Genomic DNA, 17475 nt, shown 5'->3' on the forward strand with positions numbered 1-17475 from the left:
ATTAAATATAATGCATATCACTTTTAAAGAAAGTCTTCTCAACGTTTTACTTGTTATTATTATTGTATATATGTAATTTGACATATAAAATTATATATGTATATATATATTGTTAATCATATGTACATGATAAAAACATAGAAAATCAATGATACTTTCGACCAAAGATATGTCATTATTCTATACACAATTGAATAGTGATATATACAAACATGATAAATGATTAATCATGGAATAAGTCGAGTCGGATTATGTTTGTCTCATATCTAGCCCTAAATAATGTATGAACCTAATTTTTGAATCGATCATAAATTCAACTATATTTGAACCCGATCATGATCAGACCAAATTGGATGAGAGTAGAATCGGACAGAGGACTAGGTGAATCAAAGAATAAATGTAGGGACTAATTTGTTAATTTAATTTAGAGGGAAGGAAAATACCCACTTAAATATTTTTGAAATTATATTTTTCTATTTCATCCATTAAAAAGTGGACTTCAAACCCTTAAACCTTTACCCGTATTTGGAGATCGAAAACCAGGAACCACAATTCTGATAACAATGGAGGTAATAACTACAACAGAGGCAAAATACGTGATTTGGTGTAGAGAAACAGTGCCAAAGGTTTTCAAACTGGTTTGTTCAACATTACCTTTCAGTCACAAAGACCTTGTCTCTCTCCTCTTCGTCAGTCCATGGCTTCATCGCACCCTTGCTTCCTGCCAACCCCTTTGGCAGGTATGCCCCTCTTTCTCTTTTCCTCCAACCTTTTTATTTTACATCATACTCCAACAAATTTTACAAATAAGGCGTTGGTCCTGTGGTGTAAGACCCACTAGATCTCTAGAAAGAGCAAAACTTCAAGGGTTCAGTCCCTGTCTTAGACACTTGTTGGGAGGTTTAGTCGTCCATCTCGGAATGAATTAATTCATTGCCCATAAGATGAGGATACTCTTGGTAGTACCAAAAAACTCGAAAACTTTTTATTAATACTTTTTGTTTTGGATTTTGTCAGTTACTTAATTTTCGAGAGTCAAATAATGCAGGAAATCGCCTTATAGCTGCCCTTTCTCTGGTTAGTCTTTCATCTACTACATGTTTTTATTCACTTACCTATGAAAGTGAAAGTTAGTTACTACTGTAAAAGTTAAAAGTAGAACTGTTAGTTTTCTATTCGGGATGAGCATTTTTTTGTTAATGATATTTTTGGGTCGGATTTGATTGCTTTTTGTTGCAGCCTAGATATCACTATGTAAAGCAGATTAACCTTGAATTTGCACCTGATGTTGATGATACACATCTCATCCTTATTAAGGACAAGGTAACATATTTTATCAATCAATCAATCACTAATATGTTGGGATGCAGAAAATTGATATGTTGTTTTGATACATGAACCTGACACTGGTAAACAATTCATGCATGAAACTAATGTGCTTTATGTGTTTAACTGTTTCTATAATATAGTTTTTCATTTTTTTTGTTGAATTTGTGGTTTTAGTAGTAAAAATGGATTAATACTTGTTGGACAAATGCTTATCATATCATGTGGGATTATTGCTGCATGACTCAAACTCCACTTGTATCATTGCAATTTTGTCTGCCCCTGTAAATTGACTAATGATGGAACAAAGATTCGGTAAAATTTCAGCTCAAAATATTCCAGTAGTAGGGAATGCTGATCATAGATAAAAAAGAAAGATAAAGATACGTATACCACAGATTATGGATAGGCACGTAATAGCTGGTTGCGATTACTGGGCTTAATTGACCTACATGGAGTTAAATTGTAGAAGTCCTATCCTATTTGATGCGTCTCTATCATAAAGTCTTTCACTGTGGTTGGAATATTTTATCTTGCTAACTGAATGTTTATGTCTATGTAATTACATGAAAAGAAGGCAACTCGGTGAAAAATGTTTTGTATTAATACTTTATGATGTAGAATTTATATTGACTGTGATTCTAACCAAAGATTTTTAAGAATTTCTAGTGTTTTGATTCTCTTGGAAGATTGGAGTCTTTAAATCTGAATGGCTGCCGAAAAATCTCAGATACAGGAATTGAAGCAATAACCAGTTGTTGCCCTCAGCTGAAAACATTTTCTATCTACTGGAATGTGAGGTGCTTAAATTCTTTTTTGATATGTGATGTTTAAGTTATCTCCCCAAAGTCTTACTTCAGATTCAAAATTCGATCCTTAGTAACAATACGGCAATGTGAATCATACTCCAGGGTTACAGATACAGGACTAATACATACAGTGAGGAATTGCAAACACATAGTTGATTTGAACATAAGTGGCTGTAAGGTACATGATGGCTTGTATTTGTTTTTTTATTGAATGCTGATTTTTAAAGGTTTGTTATGTGTAGAAAAACTGAAAGTGAAAACATTACATACAATATGTGTATATTTAGTTGATGCATCCCTTCATTCTAAGTCTATGGACCTGTTTGAAAATGTAATTCATTGCTGAAAATTGAAAATTCCTGCACTTAAATTTAAGTGAAAAGCACTGAAAGCATTCAGCATATGCGAGGCCAATAAATTGATTCAGGAGGAGCACTTTACTTATGTAAATTAATGTCAATTGTTTCTTGGTGTAGACTTATTTATAAAATTAAATGTTCAATTTCCTTTGATACATATTCAACATTTATTTAAAAATATGTTCAAACATTGCAAACCCGAACTTAGTTTTTTTGCCATTAAAATCTTCAGTCGTGTTTAGTTTTATCACTCCAAACCACAAGAAGTTGGACTAGTGGTTAAGGAGGTGAGCTCCCTACCTTGACTACTCGGGCTCAAACCTTTGCCCAGCACCTAGAGGATTTAATTTATCTAATTACACTTGGCCCATCACCTTCTGTCTTGTATAAGCTCTCAACTCTTTCTGCTGTGGGTCATTAGGTAGGTCAGGAGTGTAGGTTCTTTGGTATTTAAGGTATAAGTGTTTGCTGTTCATAGATAAGTTTTTGCTGAGTGGAGGTATAACAACAGAGGTTTCAGGTCTGGCTTATGTCTTTGTAGTGGTTTCAGATCTGATTTATGATGAGGTTTGTATAATTTCTGAGATTTGGACTGGATGTGTAATTCCAGGGGTTTCAGGTCTGATTTCGAACATCCATTCCCTGTTTGTGTATATTTTCTGCTTGTTATTCCATGAATAAACTAGTATTTAAGGATCTTGGCCACACTGGGTGTTGGCCACTCAAACCCCTTTCAGTATCAGAAAAATAAAACAGAACAACATACCAATGAAAGAAATAAAACAAAACAGGAAAGCAGATATTTGGATTATGAAATCTGTTCAAACCCAGTAAAAAACATATCAACACACAATAAATCAACATTGAACCTTATAAAATCTAATCATGTGGAGATTTCCCATGTGACTGACAACAGCTACCCTATTGATTCATCCGATGTCACTCCATCAATCATTGTTGCAAGTATATTGCTTCTACAGTAAACTTCCCTGGCGGCCTGGCATGAAAGTGAATTGATTTTCAGTAATACATATCTCTTCTATTAATCTCTGCGCAATCACCCTCTTCCGTGGCGTTATAGTTTGGTAATGAGGTTCACTCCTTGTAATCTACACAATTCTATGCATCCCCCTTGTTCTTGTCAATGTAGATTACAGTGTCTTTTCTCCACTAGTCTGATATTTTCTTAAACCTCATGATCTCGCTAAACTACTGTGAGTCAACTAATGTCTTCCTCTCGTAGACCTTACCAAACATCAAAAGGTATAAAATCCAGCCCAACTGTTTTTCCATTATCCATCCTCTTCAATGCTTCTTTCACCTCATACTCTCAAATTGTAGGATAAGAGTTATACTTTTGGTCCTCCATTAAAATTTTGGGACCCTATCAGTGTTCAATAAATTCTTGGGACCTTCTTTAAATAACTTGTGAAACTAATTCCTCCATGTTTCCTTAATATGCCTAGTCTAGGTTTTGGGAAAGAATATTTTATTTCTCTTTATCCATAATTGGACATTACATAGGGTATTTATTTAGAATTGGAGAACCAATTGTTATAAATAAGGAAATAGATGGGGAATAAATCTCCTATAAATCAGAGAAAGAAAAATAATAATAAAGATAAACTTTCTAATCATATCTGAATTGATTTGATTCAGATTTATTCCTCCTAAATTGGTACCAATGAATCTGGACAGATTTCTACACCCCCTTAAGTTGGTGCATAGATATCTGTCATGCCCAACTTGCTCGCAAAAGTTCATGCTTGGGTCGAGAGATTCCTTTAGTGAGAATATCAGCCACCTGTTGTGCAGTGGGAATAAATAACTTTGTCATCAATCTTTTCTTTAATGAAGTGTCTATCAATTTTTACATGCTTTGTATGGTCATGTTGTACCGGGTTTTGTGCTAAGTTTATAGCTGCCTTATTGTCACAATATAGTTTCAATTGTAGACTAATAGGTGTTCCCAATTCTTCAAGAATTCTCTTCCATCATAACATTTCACAAACTCCTTGAGCCATGGCTCTATATTCAGCTTCAGTACTACTTCTGGCCACAGCATTTTGTTTTTTGCTATGCCATGTAACTAAGTTACCCCAAACAAATGTGCAATATCTTGATGTAGATCTTCTATCTGTGATTGATCCAGCAAAATCAGCATCAGTATAAGCCTCTATAGTCTGTTGAACAGTCTTATTAAAGAATATATCTTTACCAGGATCACTCTTCAAATATCTTAGGATGCGGTAGACAGCTTGAAGATGTTCCTCATAGGGTGAATGCATGAATTGGCGTACAAGACTAACTGCAAAAGCTATGTCTGGTCGTGTATGTGATAGATAGATCAATTTCCCCACTAACCTTTGATACCGGGAAGTGTCAACTGGTGTTCCCTCTTTGCTGTCCCCTAGTTTCTGATTTGGATCAATTGGAGTATCTACTGGTCTACATCCACTCATACCCGTTTCTTTAAGAAGGTAAAGGATGTACTTTCTTTGTGAGAGGATAGTTCCCCTTTTGAGCGAGCTATTTCCATTCCCAAGAAACATTTTAAAGATCCAAGATCCTTAATTTCAAATTCTGATGCAAGTGCCCATTTTAACCTATTTATTTCTGCCAAGTCATCTCCTGTGGCAATTATGTCATCACATATACAATTAAAATAGCAATGCTCCCATTTACTGACTTCCTTACAAACATAGTATGACCAGCTTGATTTTGAATATACTTTTGTCCCTTTACAAACTGTGTAAATCTATCAAACCATGCTCGAGGTGATTGCTTTAGTCCGTATAGAGACTTCTCTAGCTTGCAAACTTTTGAATTAAATTTCTCTTCAAAACATGGGGGTGCATCCATATATACATCCTCCTCCAAATCCCCATTTAGAAATGCATTTTTACATCTAGTTATTGCAATGGCCAATCTAGATTAGTTGCGAGGGATAAAAGGACTCTCACTATGTTCAATTTTGCTACTGGAGCAAAGGTATCAGAATAATCAATTCCATAAGTCTGAGTAAAGCCTTTAGAAACCAGCCTAGCTTTGTACCTTTCGGTAGAGCCATCAGATCTGTACTTTATAGTGAATATCCATGCGCGTCCCACTATATTTTTCCAATTGGGCAGCTCCACAATTTTCCATGTCTAATTTTTTTCAAGAGCCTTCATCTCTTCGAGGATAACTTCCTTCCACTCTGGAATTTCTAAAGCATCCTGTACATTTTTTGGGATCTCCATACATGACAATTGGAAGGGGTAAAAGCACGAAAATTTGGTGACAGATTTTCATAAGACACAAAGTTGGATGGGTGTTGGGTACATGATCTAACACCTTTCCGAATGGCTATAGGAAGGTCACTATCAATTAACTCAAGAGGTTTAGAATGTGAAACAAAATCATATTCAATTAGTTGAGTAAATTCAGGATAAGGATTACTTGGTGGGTCCTCTGATTCATGGTGGTGCGAAGGATCATGATTCTCTACTCTTTGAGTATGTTTCTTCCTTATATAGAAATGCTCATAAGATTCCAAACCCTTGTGTTTTTGCTTAGTTTAATTCCTTTTCTGAGTTCAGATTCAGTGTTTTCTGACTGAGAAGAAACATTAGAATTTTTACAGCCAAATACCAAGTCATGACTGTTAGATTCTCCAGTATTGGCATTCACAAGACTTGTTCCATTATTTAATATGTTTGACTCATCAATTGGCATGTCTGGATCAATAGTGAGGTATTTTGTCGAGTCTTCAAATTTTTGCCCCTCCTGAAGAGGAGACTGAAAAATGGCTTTGACTAAAAAATGTGACATCAATAGTTACAAAAAACTTCTTAGTGATTGGATCAAAACATTTGTACCCATTTTGAGAAGGAGTATACCCAACAAACACGCTACCTTGCCAGATGGTCAAGTTTACTTAGATTAGATGAATTAACATGTATGAATGTTGTGCATCCAATTATTTTTAGAGGTAAGTTAGAGAACAATCTTCTTGTTGGACAATGGTTCAAAAACTTTTCTCCGGGAGTATTAAATTTGAAGACTTTACTAGGCATCTTTTATTAATCAATTAGGTTGCTGTTAAGATAGCTTTCCCCCAAAGATATGTTGGAATCGTAGTCTGTAACAACAAGGCTCTAGTTACCTCTAACAAATTTTTATTATTCCTTTTAGCTACGCCATTCTGTTGTGGGGGTATTTACACATGAACTTTGATGTACAATGCCCTTTTCTGCAAAAAAATGTTTAAGATACTTGTTGAAGTATTCTCTTCCATTATCGCTTCGAAAAATCTGAATTGTTTGTTGGAATTGGGTTTGAACCATACTGAAAAAGTTCTTAAAAATTTCTTCAACTTCAAATTTTTCTTTCATTAAAATACACCCATGGTAACATATTGTGGTCATCAATAAAGCTTACAAACCATCATTTGCCTGTAGGGGTAGTTACATGACTCGGCCCCCAAACATCACTATGAATGATTGTGAAAGGATTAAATGGTTTGTATGCTTGGACAGGATAATTAGTGCGGTAATGTGTAGTCAATTGATAAGTTTCACAATTAAAGAAAGATGGATTTTTATTTCTAAAAAATCAGGGAACAAGTGCGGTAAATAATAGAAACTAGGATGACCTAACCTACAGTGCTATAACATTATTTCGTTTTGCTGTGAATGGGGTTGTCTCTAAAGTAGGTGGAGACTCATGATTTTTCTCAGTAATGATGATAAGGCTTATACCAGGCCAAGGGTTACCAATATATATAAAAGGGGAAAGTGGAAAGTTTGGTTAGAATAACAAACTTTCCTTTTCTACCCTTGGGTAATTAAGTCAGTTATAAAGGCATTGCTATAAATAAAATAGTTTTAGGGGGGAAAATCAGTTTTGAGTTGTTAACCAACTGATTGAGGAATAAGCAAGGTAGTTAAAATCGAGATTTTACTTAGGATCGGGAGAGGAGTCAAAGATCGTAAATATAGGATCGTAGCACGACTCGTAAGAGCCCACTTAACAATATATATACACAAAAATTCATATATATATATATATATATATATATATAACTGATTTAGAGATGAGATGTTTTTATATTTAAAAAAAGTAGTTTATAAAAGAAAGAAGAAAGGATTAGAGACCTATTGCTAACAGGCCTCCTTACACAGATAGGCACAAATGGGCCTGACCCAGTCCATTCCTTTACACTTTGTTCAAACCCTAATAGTAGCTTAGCCGTCTCCTTCTTTCTCCCATTTGCATCAGAATACAGAAAAGAGAAATGGAAAGTGAAGAGAGAGAAACGGGAAATGGATCAAAAATAGAGAAATGGGATTACAGAAGATAAAAGAGCACGGCAGGCTCGTCGTTTCCGTCGATCTTACGCTCCAACACGGCGATTTCTCTCGATTCCACAGTGGTAGAGCACGAGCTGAGATCGAGCACGGGTTAGCTCTTGTAAATCGTAAAATCGTGCGATCCCACGAGCGGGATCGCGATTTTAACTACCATGGGAATAAGTGGAGTAGGATCGAGAGATCCTTCATTCTTCTTGAAATCTTGTAATTCTTTCTCTCATTCTTCTCTCAAATTCAATAAAATTTCCTAGAACCCTAGCAGAATCAATTTGATTCTGAGTTAGGGGCATTTCCCTTTAAATTTCTTCTACTTTTCTATCTCTATGATACCAGTGTCTATCACTGGTATCAAAGCACCATTCTGGTGCCTGTGGATCGTAACCACCATCGCTGCGTTTAGGGTTTCACCGTATGGCTTCTACTCGAAGTATGGCCAAGGAGAATGATAGTGGAACACAAGAAAAGGAGGAACTGTGCAAAGAAAGAGAAGAAATAAGCATGAGGATGAAACTAAATGAGGCACGCACCAAGAAACTTGAAGATTTGATGACTGCCATAGCAACGAAACTGGGAGTTACTCCAGAGGAGCATTCGTTGGGGGAAGGCAGTGAAAACGAAGAAGAGGTGGATAGCCACAATCGAGGTCTTGGCCATGATAGGTGGAGAAAATTGAAGATACCTATCTTCATAGAGGATGCTTATGGTTGGGTGCAGAAGCTGGAAAGGTATTTCTCTCTACGTTCTATTTTTGAAACTAAAAAATGAGAGCTACTATGGTGGCTTTGGAGGGGAAAGCCCTTAGTTGGTATCAATGGTGGGAAGGTTGTAATCCCTACCCTACTTGGGAGAGCTTCAAATTGGCTGTAGTAAGAAGGTTCTAGCCAACCATGGCTCAAAACCCCTTTGAATTACTCCTATCTCTAAAGGAAGAAGGGGGAGTTGAAGCGTATGTAGGAGTTTGAAAATTTTGGAGGGGCCTTAAGGGGAATCAATTAGGACTTTGTTAGGGGGGTATTCTTGAATGGGCTCAAGGAAGAGATATAGGTGGAAGTAAGGTTGTATGAGTTAAAGACTCTACCAGAGTTGATTCAGAAAGCCATTTTGATTGAGTAGAGGAACATGGTGGTGAACAGAAGGACTCAAATATGGGTATTTAGGGTCTTTTGGCTCAACCAAAACTAATTCCTATAGCAAGGTGGTCACATTAGAGCCCTCTACTGCTAATAGCTATAGGAAGGAAGGTTCCTCGATAGGAAGTGTGGCTGCACCCCTCAAGAACAATCAAGAAATGGGTAGTTCTAAGACTGGTGGTGACTATAGAAGATTGACTAGTGTTGAGATGAAGGAGAAGAGGGAGAAGGGGCCTTGCTTTAGGTGTGATGCGCCCTTTTCCAGAGATCATAGGTGCAGAAATAAGCAGTTGTAGATGCTTCTTATGGCTGATGAGGAAGAAGCTGAAGGTGAAGGAGAAGTGGAGCTTGAGGTTGAAATCTTCAACTCATTACAGCTTTCTTTGTATTCTATGAAGGGATTTACATCCACCAAGTCTTGGAAAATTGGAGGTATACTGGGAGGGCACCTTGTGGTGATATTAATTGATTGTGGAGCATCACATAACTTCATATCAAGGGATCTAGTAGAGCAGTTACAGTTACCTATGGAGATACCAAAGCCTATGTGGTGGAGGTAGGGGATGGACACCACATTACTTGCAGAGGGAGGTGTCCACAACTCAGTCTGAGGATGCAACACTTAGAGGTAACCCAAGATTTTTACTTATTTGCTTTAAGAGGAGTATATTTGGTTTTGGGATTGGAATGGCTAGCAAGCCTTGGTAAAGTACAGACTGATTTTGGTAGGATGACACTGACCATAAGGAAAGGGGATGCAGTGGTTACCCTCAAGGGGGATCCTGCTTTGACTAGAACAAAATTATCTCTAGGAGCTTTCATGAAGTGTTGCTGAATGAGGGAGAAGGACTGTTGCTCCAGTGGGAGTCACCTGATGTAGTAAGTCCAGAAGGAGTGGTTCCTCCAAGGACAGAAGAAGTTTTGCAGCAGCATACAGAGGTGTTCCAAGACATCAAAGGGTTACCTCCATCTAGGAGCCACGATCATGCCATACACCTAAAGGATGGGGTTGAAATACCCAATCTCAGGCCTTATAGATGTCCATACTATCAAAAGTTTGAGATAGAAAGGTTGGTGGTTGAAATGCTGGAAGCTGGGGTGATTATACCTAGTATAAGCCCCTACTCTAGTCTTATCATATTAGTAAGAAAGAAGAATGGGGGGTGGAGGTTTTGTGTGGATTACATGGCACTCAACAGAATCACTATTCCTAATCAGTTTCCTATTCCCTTGATTGAGGAGTTACTGGATGAGCTAGGGGGTGCAAGGGTGTTTTCCAAGCTAGACTTGAAGTCAGGCGACCATCAGATAAGAATGAGGCCAGAGGATGTGGGAAAAACTGCTTTCAGGACTCATGAGGGTCACTATGAGTTCTTAGTCATGCCCTTTGGGCTGACTAATGGCCCATTCACCTTCCAATATTTTATGAATGAGATTCTGAAGCCTTTTTTGAGGAAATTCACTCTGGTCTTCTTTGATGATATATTGGTGTACAGTTTTGATTTAGATTCACACATCAAACACTTAGGGGATGTCTTGACCCTGTTGGAACATAACTCTCTACAAGCTAATAGGAAGAAGTGTAGTTTTGGCCAAGCTAATATTGAATATTTGGGACATGTTATTTCAGAAGATGGGGTGGCTGTTGACAAATCTAAGGTAGAAGCTATGAAGACTTGGCCTCAGCCCATCAATATTAAGAGCCTGAGAGGATTCCTTGGGTTAACAGGGTATTATAAGATGTTTGTACAGAATTATGGGAGGTTAGCCAAACCCTTGACTGATCTCCTCAAAAAAGACTCTTTCACATGTTGGAATTGCCTACGTTGTCTGCTCCTAATTTCAACAAACAATTTATGGTAGAAACTAATGCTTCTAGTAAAGGATTGGGGGTTGTTTTGATGCAGGAGGGTAGGCCCCTGGCCTTTTGGAGCAAAGGATTGTCTTTGAAGGCCCAACAAAAGTCAGTTTATAAAAGGGAGTTAATGGTCCTTGTTCAAGCCATTCAGAAGTGGAGACACTATCTTATGGGGAGACACTTCATCATCAAAACAGATCAAAAAAGCTGAAATTTCCTAACTGACCGGAGGTTGTTTTCAGATGAACAATTCAAGTGGGCAGTCAAGTTGGTAGGCTTGGATTTTGAGATCCAATACAAACCAGGCAAGGAGAGTTCTACAGCAGACGCTTTGTCTAGGAAAATGATGTATTCAGCTATTTCTATATTGAACAATGAGGAGGTGGGTAATTGGATCCAAGAGCTATAGCTGGATCTTAAGTGGAAAATGGTGATGCAGACATTGATTATTTCTCCTAAGGCTCATCCTGGTTTTGAACTAAGGAAGGGAGTTCTGTATTACAAGGATAGATTGGTGTTATCAAGGAGTTCCAACAGAATTCCTCTCATTCTCTCAGAATGTCATGAGACTCCTATAGGTGGGCATTCAGGGTACTTCATGACTTACAAGAAGGTTTCTAGCTTCTTATTATGGGAGGGAATGAAGGCTGATATTAAGGCCTTTGTGGAGAATTGTGACACTTGCTAGAGGAATAAATACTTTACTTTAACCCCTGCAAGGCTGCTACAACCTCTGCCTACCCCTCAACAGGTTTGGATGGACATCTCTATGGATTTCATAGGGGGGCTACCTAGGGTGAGGGGAAGGACACCATTTATGTGGTAGTGGACAGACTTACAAAGTATGTACATTTCTTTGCTTTGGGGCATCCTTTCGCAGCAAAAAATGTGGATGCTTTGTTCATAAAAGAAGTGGTTAAGTTGCATGGATTCCCTACTACCATTGTATCAGACAGAGATCCTATTTTCTTGAGCTAATTCTGGAAGGAACTGTTTAGGATGGCTAGGACTCAGCTGAAACTGAGTACCTCATACCATCCCCAAACAGATGGCCAAATTGAGGTGGCAAATAGATGTTTAGAAACTTATCTCAGATGTTTTGCAGGGCCTAAACCTAAACAATGGCTAGGTTGGTTGCATTGGGCAGAATTTTGGTTCAACTCCAATTACAATGGCTTAGCAGGCATGACTCCTTTCAAGGCATTGTATGGTAGAGAGGCCCCTCTATTGATAAAGGTTGGGACTATTCCTTCAAGAGTAGAAGTAAATAGGTTATACACTCAAAGGGATGACATTCTAGAAAAACTCAAGGGTAATTTGGCTAAAGCCCAAAATCTGATGAAACAGTATGCTGATAAGCATAGGAGGTCAATAGAGTTTGAGGTTGGTGATTGAGTTTATCTTAAACTACAACCTTACAAGATGAGATCCCTAGCTTCTAGGACCTATGCTAAGTTGGCTCCCAGATATTATGGGCCTTATCAAGTGGTTAAAAGGGTGGGGCCTGTAGCTATCATCTGGAATTGCCTGAACATTCCAAGATCCATTCAGTTTTTCATGTGTCTCTGTTGAAGAAGGCATTAAAGCCACATCAACAACCTCAATCTCTCGCTCCTATGCTGAATGAGGAATGAGGAACTAGAACTAGAAGTGCTACCAAAAGCCATCATAGATAGAAGGGAAAATGATAAAGGTAACCTAGAAGTTCTAATGGAGTGGTAAGGCCTACTAGATCATCAGCAACAACTTTCAACATGAGGAGGACAAGTTAAAACTTTTAGGGGGGGGGGTATTGATAAGGCTGATACCAGGCCAAGGGTTACCAATGTATATAAAAGGGGAAAGAGAAAAGTTTGGTTAGAATAACAAACTTAGTTTTAGGGGGGAAAATCAGTTTTCAGTTGTTAACCAACTGATTGAGGAATCAGTGGAGTAGGATTGAGGGATCCTTCATTCTTCTTGAAATCTTGTAATTCTTTCTCTCATTTTTCTCTCAAATTCAATAAAATTTCCTAGAACCCTAGCAGAATCAATTTGATTCTGAGTTAGGGGCATTTCCTTTAAATTTCTTCTACTTTTCTATCTCTAAGGTACCAGTGTCTATCTGTCTATCAAATGACCCGGAGAAGGCACGCCCACCTCTGTTGGATTTCTTCTTCCAATTAGGTGGTTTTCCATGAATCAGCCAACAAGTCTCCCTAGTATGCCATGGTTTTTTGCAATGATCACACCAAGGTTTCTTGCCTTTATTATCTTCTGAAGGAATTCCTCTAACCGCAAGTGCAGAACTTTCATGTTCTTGAGTTGGGGATGCTTCATGATGTTCAACATTATCCTCCTTCTTGATTCTTCCCGTCGAACTTCAGAAAAGACCTCCCTAATAGAAGATAAGGGCTTTCTGCCAAAGATTCTCCCTCTTACTTAATCAAGACTTTGATTAAGTCCAGCAAGGAACATGTACACACAATTATTCTCCTCTCTCTTCTTAAATCGAGCAGCATCTTTGGATTTTCCCATTCATCTTTGGGATTTTCGTATTCATCTTTATAACATTGGTCTAACTCTTCCCAAAGAGTCATCATAAAGTTGTAATATGATGTGACATCTCGATCACCCTGTTTGAGTTGCCAAAGTTGTGTCTTTAAATAAAAAATCTGATCAGAATTCTCCAAATCTGAGTTACAATCACGAACTGCATCCCAAATATCTTTGGATGTAGGTAAAAATAAATATGGCTTTCCTATTGCTGGTTCCATGGAGTTGATTAACCAGGCAATGATGAGAGAATTTTCTGCTTTCCACCTAGTAAAGGAAGGATCATCTTTGGAGGGCTGTTTGATCTCTCCAGCAAGGTACCCCAATTTTCCTTTCTCATCAATAGCTAACTTGACAGGCTGAGTCCACTCAATGTAGTTTTTTCCATTGAGTCGATGTACAGTTAGTTGTAGACTTGGGTTGTGTGGGAAACTATCATATGGGATAGAGGAGGATCCTGGTTGAGCAGCCTCTGTCGAGGTGGTAGATGTGTTTGTGGAAGCACCGGTCATCACCTTCTTCACCATAGTTGAAAGAGGTCAGAGCAGAAGCTCTAATACCATCTAGGTTTTGGGAAAGAATATTTTATTTCTAAATATCCATAATCCGACAGTACATTGGGTATTTATTAAGAATTGGAGAACCAATTCTGTTACAAATAAGGAAATAAATGGGGAACAAAACTCCTATAAATCAGTAGAGAAATAAGAGAAAGAAAAATAATAATAAAGATAAACTTCCTAATCATATCTGAACTGATTTGATTGAGATTTATTCCTCCTAAATTGGTACTAATGAATCTGGACAGATTTCTACACCTAGAATTTTGCAGCTCTACTCCTTGTTGTGTGTACAACACTCAATGTTTGGAATACTTTAATTTCCAATATTAGAAAAATATGAGGCTGGATACAAAGTGATATTTCGGTAGTTATCATCTTAAGGCAATTTTGTATTGCAGTTGTATGTTAAATTAAAGTTCAGCTTTGAGATTTGGTACTTATGTTTTAAACATTTGTTTCTGAACAAAGTAGTTTGATCATTGCAGAATATTTCAGACGGTGGTTTACAATTTGTTGCTGAGAATTATCCCGAACTAGAGTCATTGAACTTGACGAGGTATCTGCAATGATTTATATAACACACATTATGGGAGATCTAGCGCATTATGGGATTATAAAGTTATTCTGAAATTTGAATCATACAGGACTTGTTAACAATTTTTACTCTTCTCCCATTAGCAATGTGAAATTGTTTAATTGGCATGTGACATCTGATGACAATTATAAGTGTGGGTACCAAAAGTTTTGTTTCTAGTAGGTTAAGGTTTTGTAATGAACATTGAGGTGAATTAACCAATCTTCTGCTACTTATCCCAAAAATTGGTGTTTAGGTGCATAAAGCTAACAGATAATGGTTTGAAGCAATTATTGCACAAGTGTCTATCTCTTCAGAGTTTGAATCTCTATGCACTGTCCAGGTTAGCATTGAAAGTTATATATTCTAAGTTTGAGTTGTCTTGTCCTGGAACTGGAGTAATTCTCAGTGATACCCATGTTCAGTTTCACAGATGAAAGCTACAAGAAAATAAGCCTTCTGGCACATCTCAGGTTTTTGGATCTTTGTGGTGCCCAGGTAAAATCTTGTGTTTTTGAAGATTTCTCTTCACAGACCTTGTCTATCGCTGACTACTAATAGGTAAAATTTTGTATTGCAGAACCTTTCAGATGATGGACTCTTCAGCATTTCTAAATGCAAATACCTTGTATCCCTCAATCTGACATGGTAAATGAAGCACTAACCTGAATATCTACATCTTTCCCTTCTTATGAGAGTAAAGTGGCTGCATCTTATTTTACATGATAGGTGTGTACGTGTAACTGATGAGGGGATCATATCCATTGCCAAGGGCTGCACCTCTCTTGAATTTCTAAGGTATATCCTCTTTCCAGTCCTACAGCTTCTGTGGCTTGAGCAGTCAGTAGTCTTTACTTTACAAATTTATACGTGTCATTGAGAAAAGGTTAGCATATAGACATCGTCTTGATGGAAATCCCATTGGTTATGTAGTTATGTTGTAAAAATATATTTAGTGGATGAATGCTTGACGCCCCCCTAGGGTCTGTTTGTGAGTTAGTTTTTGGAGGGTAGGGGGGGAGGAAAGAGAAAGGCTTGGGAGCCATGAAATATACTTGTAAGATGACTCTCAAGCCTTTCCCTTCCCTTCTATCTGAAAATCAACTTGCAAACGGACAGTGGTCAGTTGCTTCAGATTCATTGAATTCCTTACCCTCCCCTTTGCTGAAAGCACCTCCTATAGCGAACCCAGCAAGGAGCATCACGAGTTGGTTGGTACAAATTTCTTCACATTAGCAGCAACATAGGCATAGTTTGACAAGTTTGTAGAACTGGCATGGATACATAGTAATGGGTGGTGCACTTTTGACTTCAGAAATTACCGTATTGGCCTCATCACAGATACATGTTGCACTTCGTTATTTGGGTAAGGAGCATTTGAATAACTGAATGTCTCTTACGCCTCTTTCAAGCTTGCATGCAATGCGAGTGCGTGGCTTTCATTTACCAGAGTACTCCATTTTCTATAGAGCAATGCTTGATCCTCTTAAAATTTAAACCTACAGATCCTCCCAATACTAAATAAATTAAGTATTCGATGAAAGAGAAGATGCATTTATTCTCTTGGGAATATACAAAGCATGCAATACTTACTTTACTTAGTATTAGGATGATCTTTATGGCTAAAGTTTTAGGATGAAGTATCATTTCTCTTTTGTATAATAATAATCTATTAGCTGGTTTCACAACCTATGATGGAGTATCTATCTTTCAACTCATCTGCTCACAAGATTGTTAAGATCCAATTCCAAGGTATGGGACTTGACTCCCACATTGGAAGTATGGGATTGCGGTGTGAGGATTATATATCTGGACTTTCTAACCATAACAGCTAGCTTCTCTGTTATGGTTCTCTTGAGATTCGTATCAAATACATTCGTCTACACACTGAATTGATAGGGAGTTGCAGGTGGACTAGATTCGGCTCAAGATTGTTTCATGTAATTTAGCCAAGTTGAAACTCCAGGATAGGAGGGCTCCTGCAAAGACCTTACTGTGTTGATTTTAAATCATGAGATGGCGATTGGTGAAGTAATGCACTGTCATACATAGACACTTGCACCTCATCCATTTATAGATACGTAAACGCGCACGCACATACCTATACAACTTGTCTGTATTAATTGTTATCCTTAAATCATTACTTCTTTTTTCTAATAATGTGCTGAAAGGACATATTTGCAGCTTGTTTGGAATAACTGGTGTGACTGATAAATGTCTAGAGGCACTCTCAAAGTCATGTTCAACCAAAATTACGACTCTTGATGTGAACGGATGTATCGGCATCAAGGTAAATTCCTACTTGAAAGTGGTTCTATATGCGTGACAAATTATAAGTATTAGCTGGACCTATTTTTCTAATACTTTATTTTCTCTTTTTCAGAGAAGAAGCCGAGAAGAACTTCTTCAATTGTTTCCACATTTGGAATGCTTCAAAGTTCATAGTTAAATTGTGCCTTTCTGCATGTTCTGTAATTTTTTGTTGTTATTCTTTTATCAAGTGGTAAAACTAATGCATGTTTTGGGCAAGGAGAAACATTTTATCCTAGTGATTCACTTGACTGAAGATTATATAGTTTCAGTAATTGTGAGTTGAATTAGTCTTTTGAGCACCAACAATAAAACTGATCAAGTTTTTGTTATGAACAAAGTTAAGGTGAGTTGTCAAGTCTTGCAGCCCAAAGAGTGCGTATAGAGGCACTTAGATTATTCATAAACAAGATTTCTACACCAAGTTTATTTTAATGAAAAAAAGTTTCATTGAGTTGTGTCCTTGGTCTCACCAGAGTGTATAGAAAGATACTTATAGATAAGAGTAAATTACAATGACATTATTCGAGTTTTAGTTTTAGTGAAATTATACACCATCCCTCACTTTTAAACTTACACAAACTACCTCTCATTATATATATATATATATATCAGTGATTATTTTTGTATGAGAGATAAGTGTAATTTTTTAAACAA

At 37.3% G+C, this 17475-nt stretch overlaps 1 protein-coding gene across 2 annotated transcripts; it reads left to right on the top strand.

Moving 5' to 3' along the window:
* On the top strand, nucleotides 489-17150 carry LOC109335052 (F-box protein At3g58530). 2 transcript variants are annotated; one of them, XM_019571092.1, is made up of 12 exons: nucleotides 489-740; nucleotides 1018-1077; nucleotides 1240-1323; nucleotides 1996-2126; nucleotides 2238-2313; nucleotides 14420-14490; nucleotides 14765-14851; nucleotides 14934-15006; nucleotides 15089-15156; nucleotides 15238-15306; nucleotides 16693-16798; nucleotides 16892-17150. In XM_019571092.1, the coding sequence occupies exons 1-12, from the start codon at nucleotides 564-566 to the stop codon at nucleotides 16955-16957; spliced, it is 1068 nt and encodes a 355-aa protein (XP_019426637.1). In that variant the 5' UTR covers nucleotides 489-563; the 3' UTR covers nucleotides 16958-17150. The 2 variants fall into 2 exon arrangements, with proteins under 2 accessions (XP_019426637.1, XP_019426638.1); XM_019571093.1 differs by having other exon boundaries at nucleotides 583-740; nucleotides 1049-1077.

Source organism: Lupinus angustifolius, chromosome LG20, assembly GCF_001865875.1.
Source record: "Lupinus angustifolius cultivar Tanjil chromosome LG20, LupAngTanjil_v1.0, whole genome shotgun sequence".
NCBI lineage: Eukaryota > Viridiplantae > Streptophyta > Magnoliopsida > Fabales > Fabaceae > Lupinus > Lupinus angustifolius.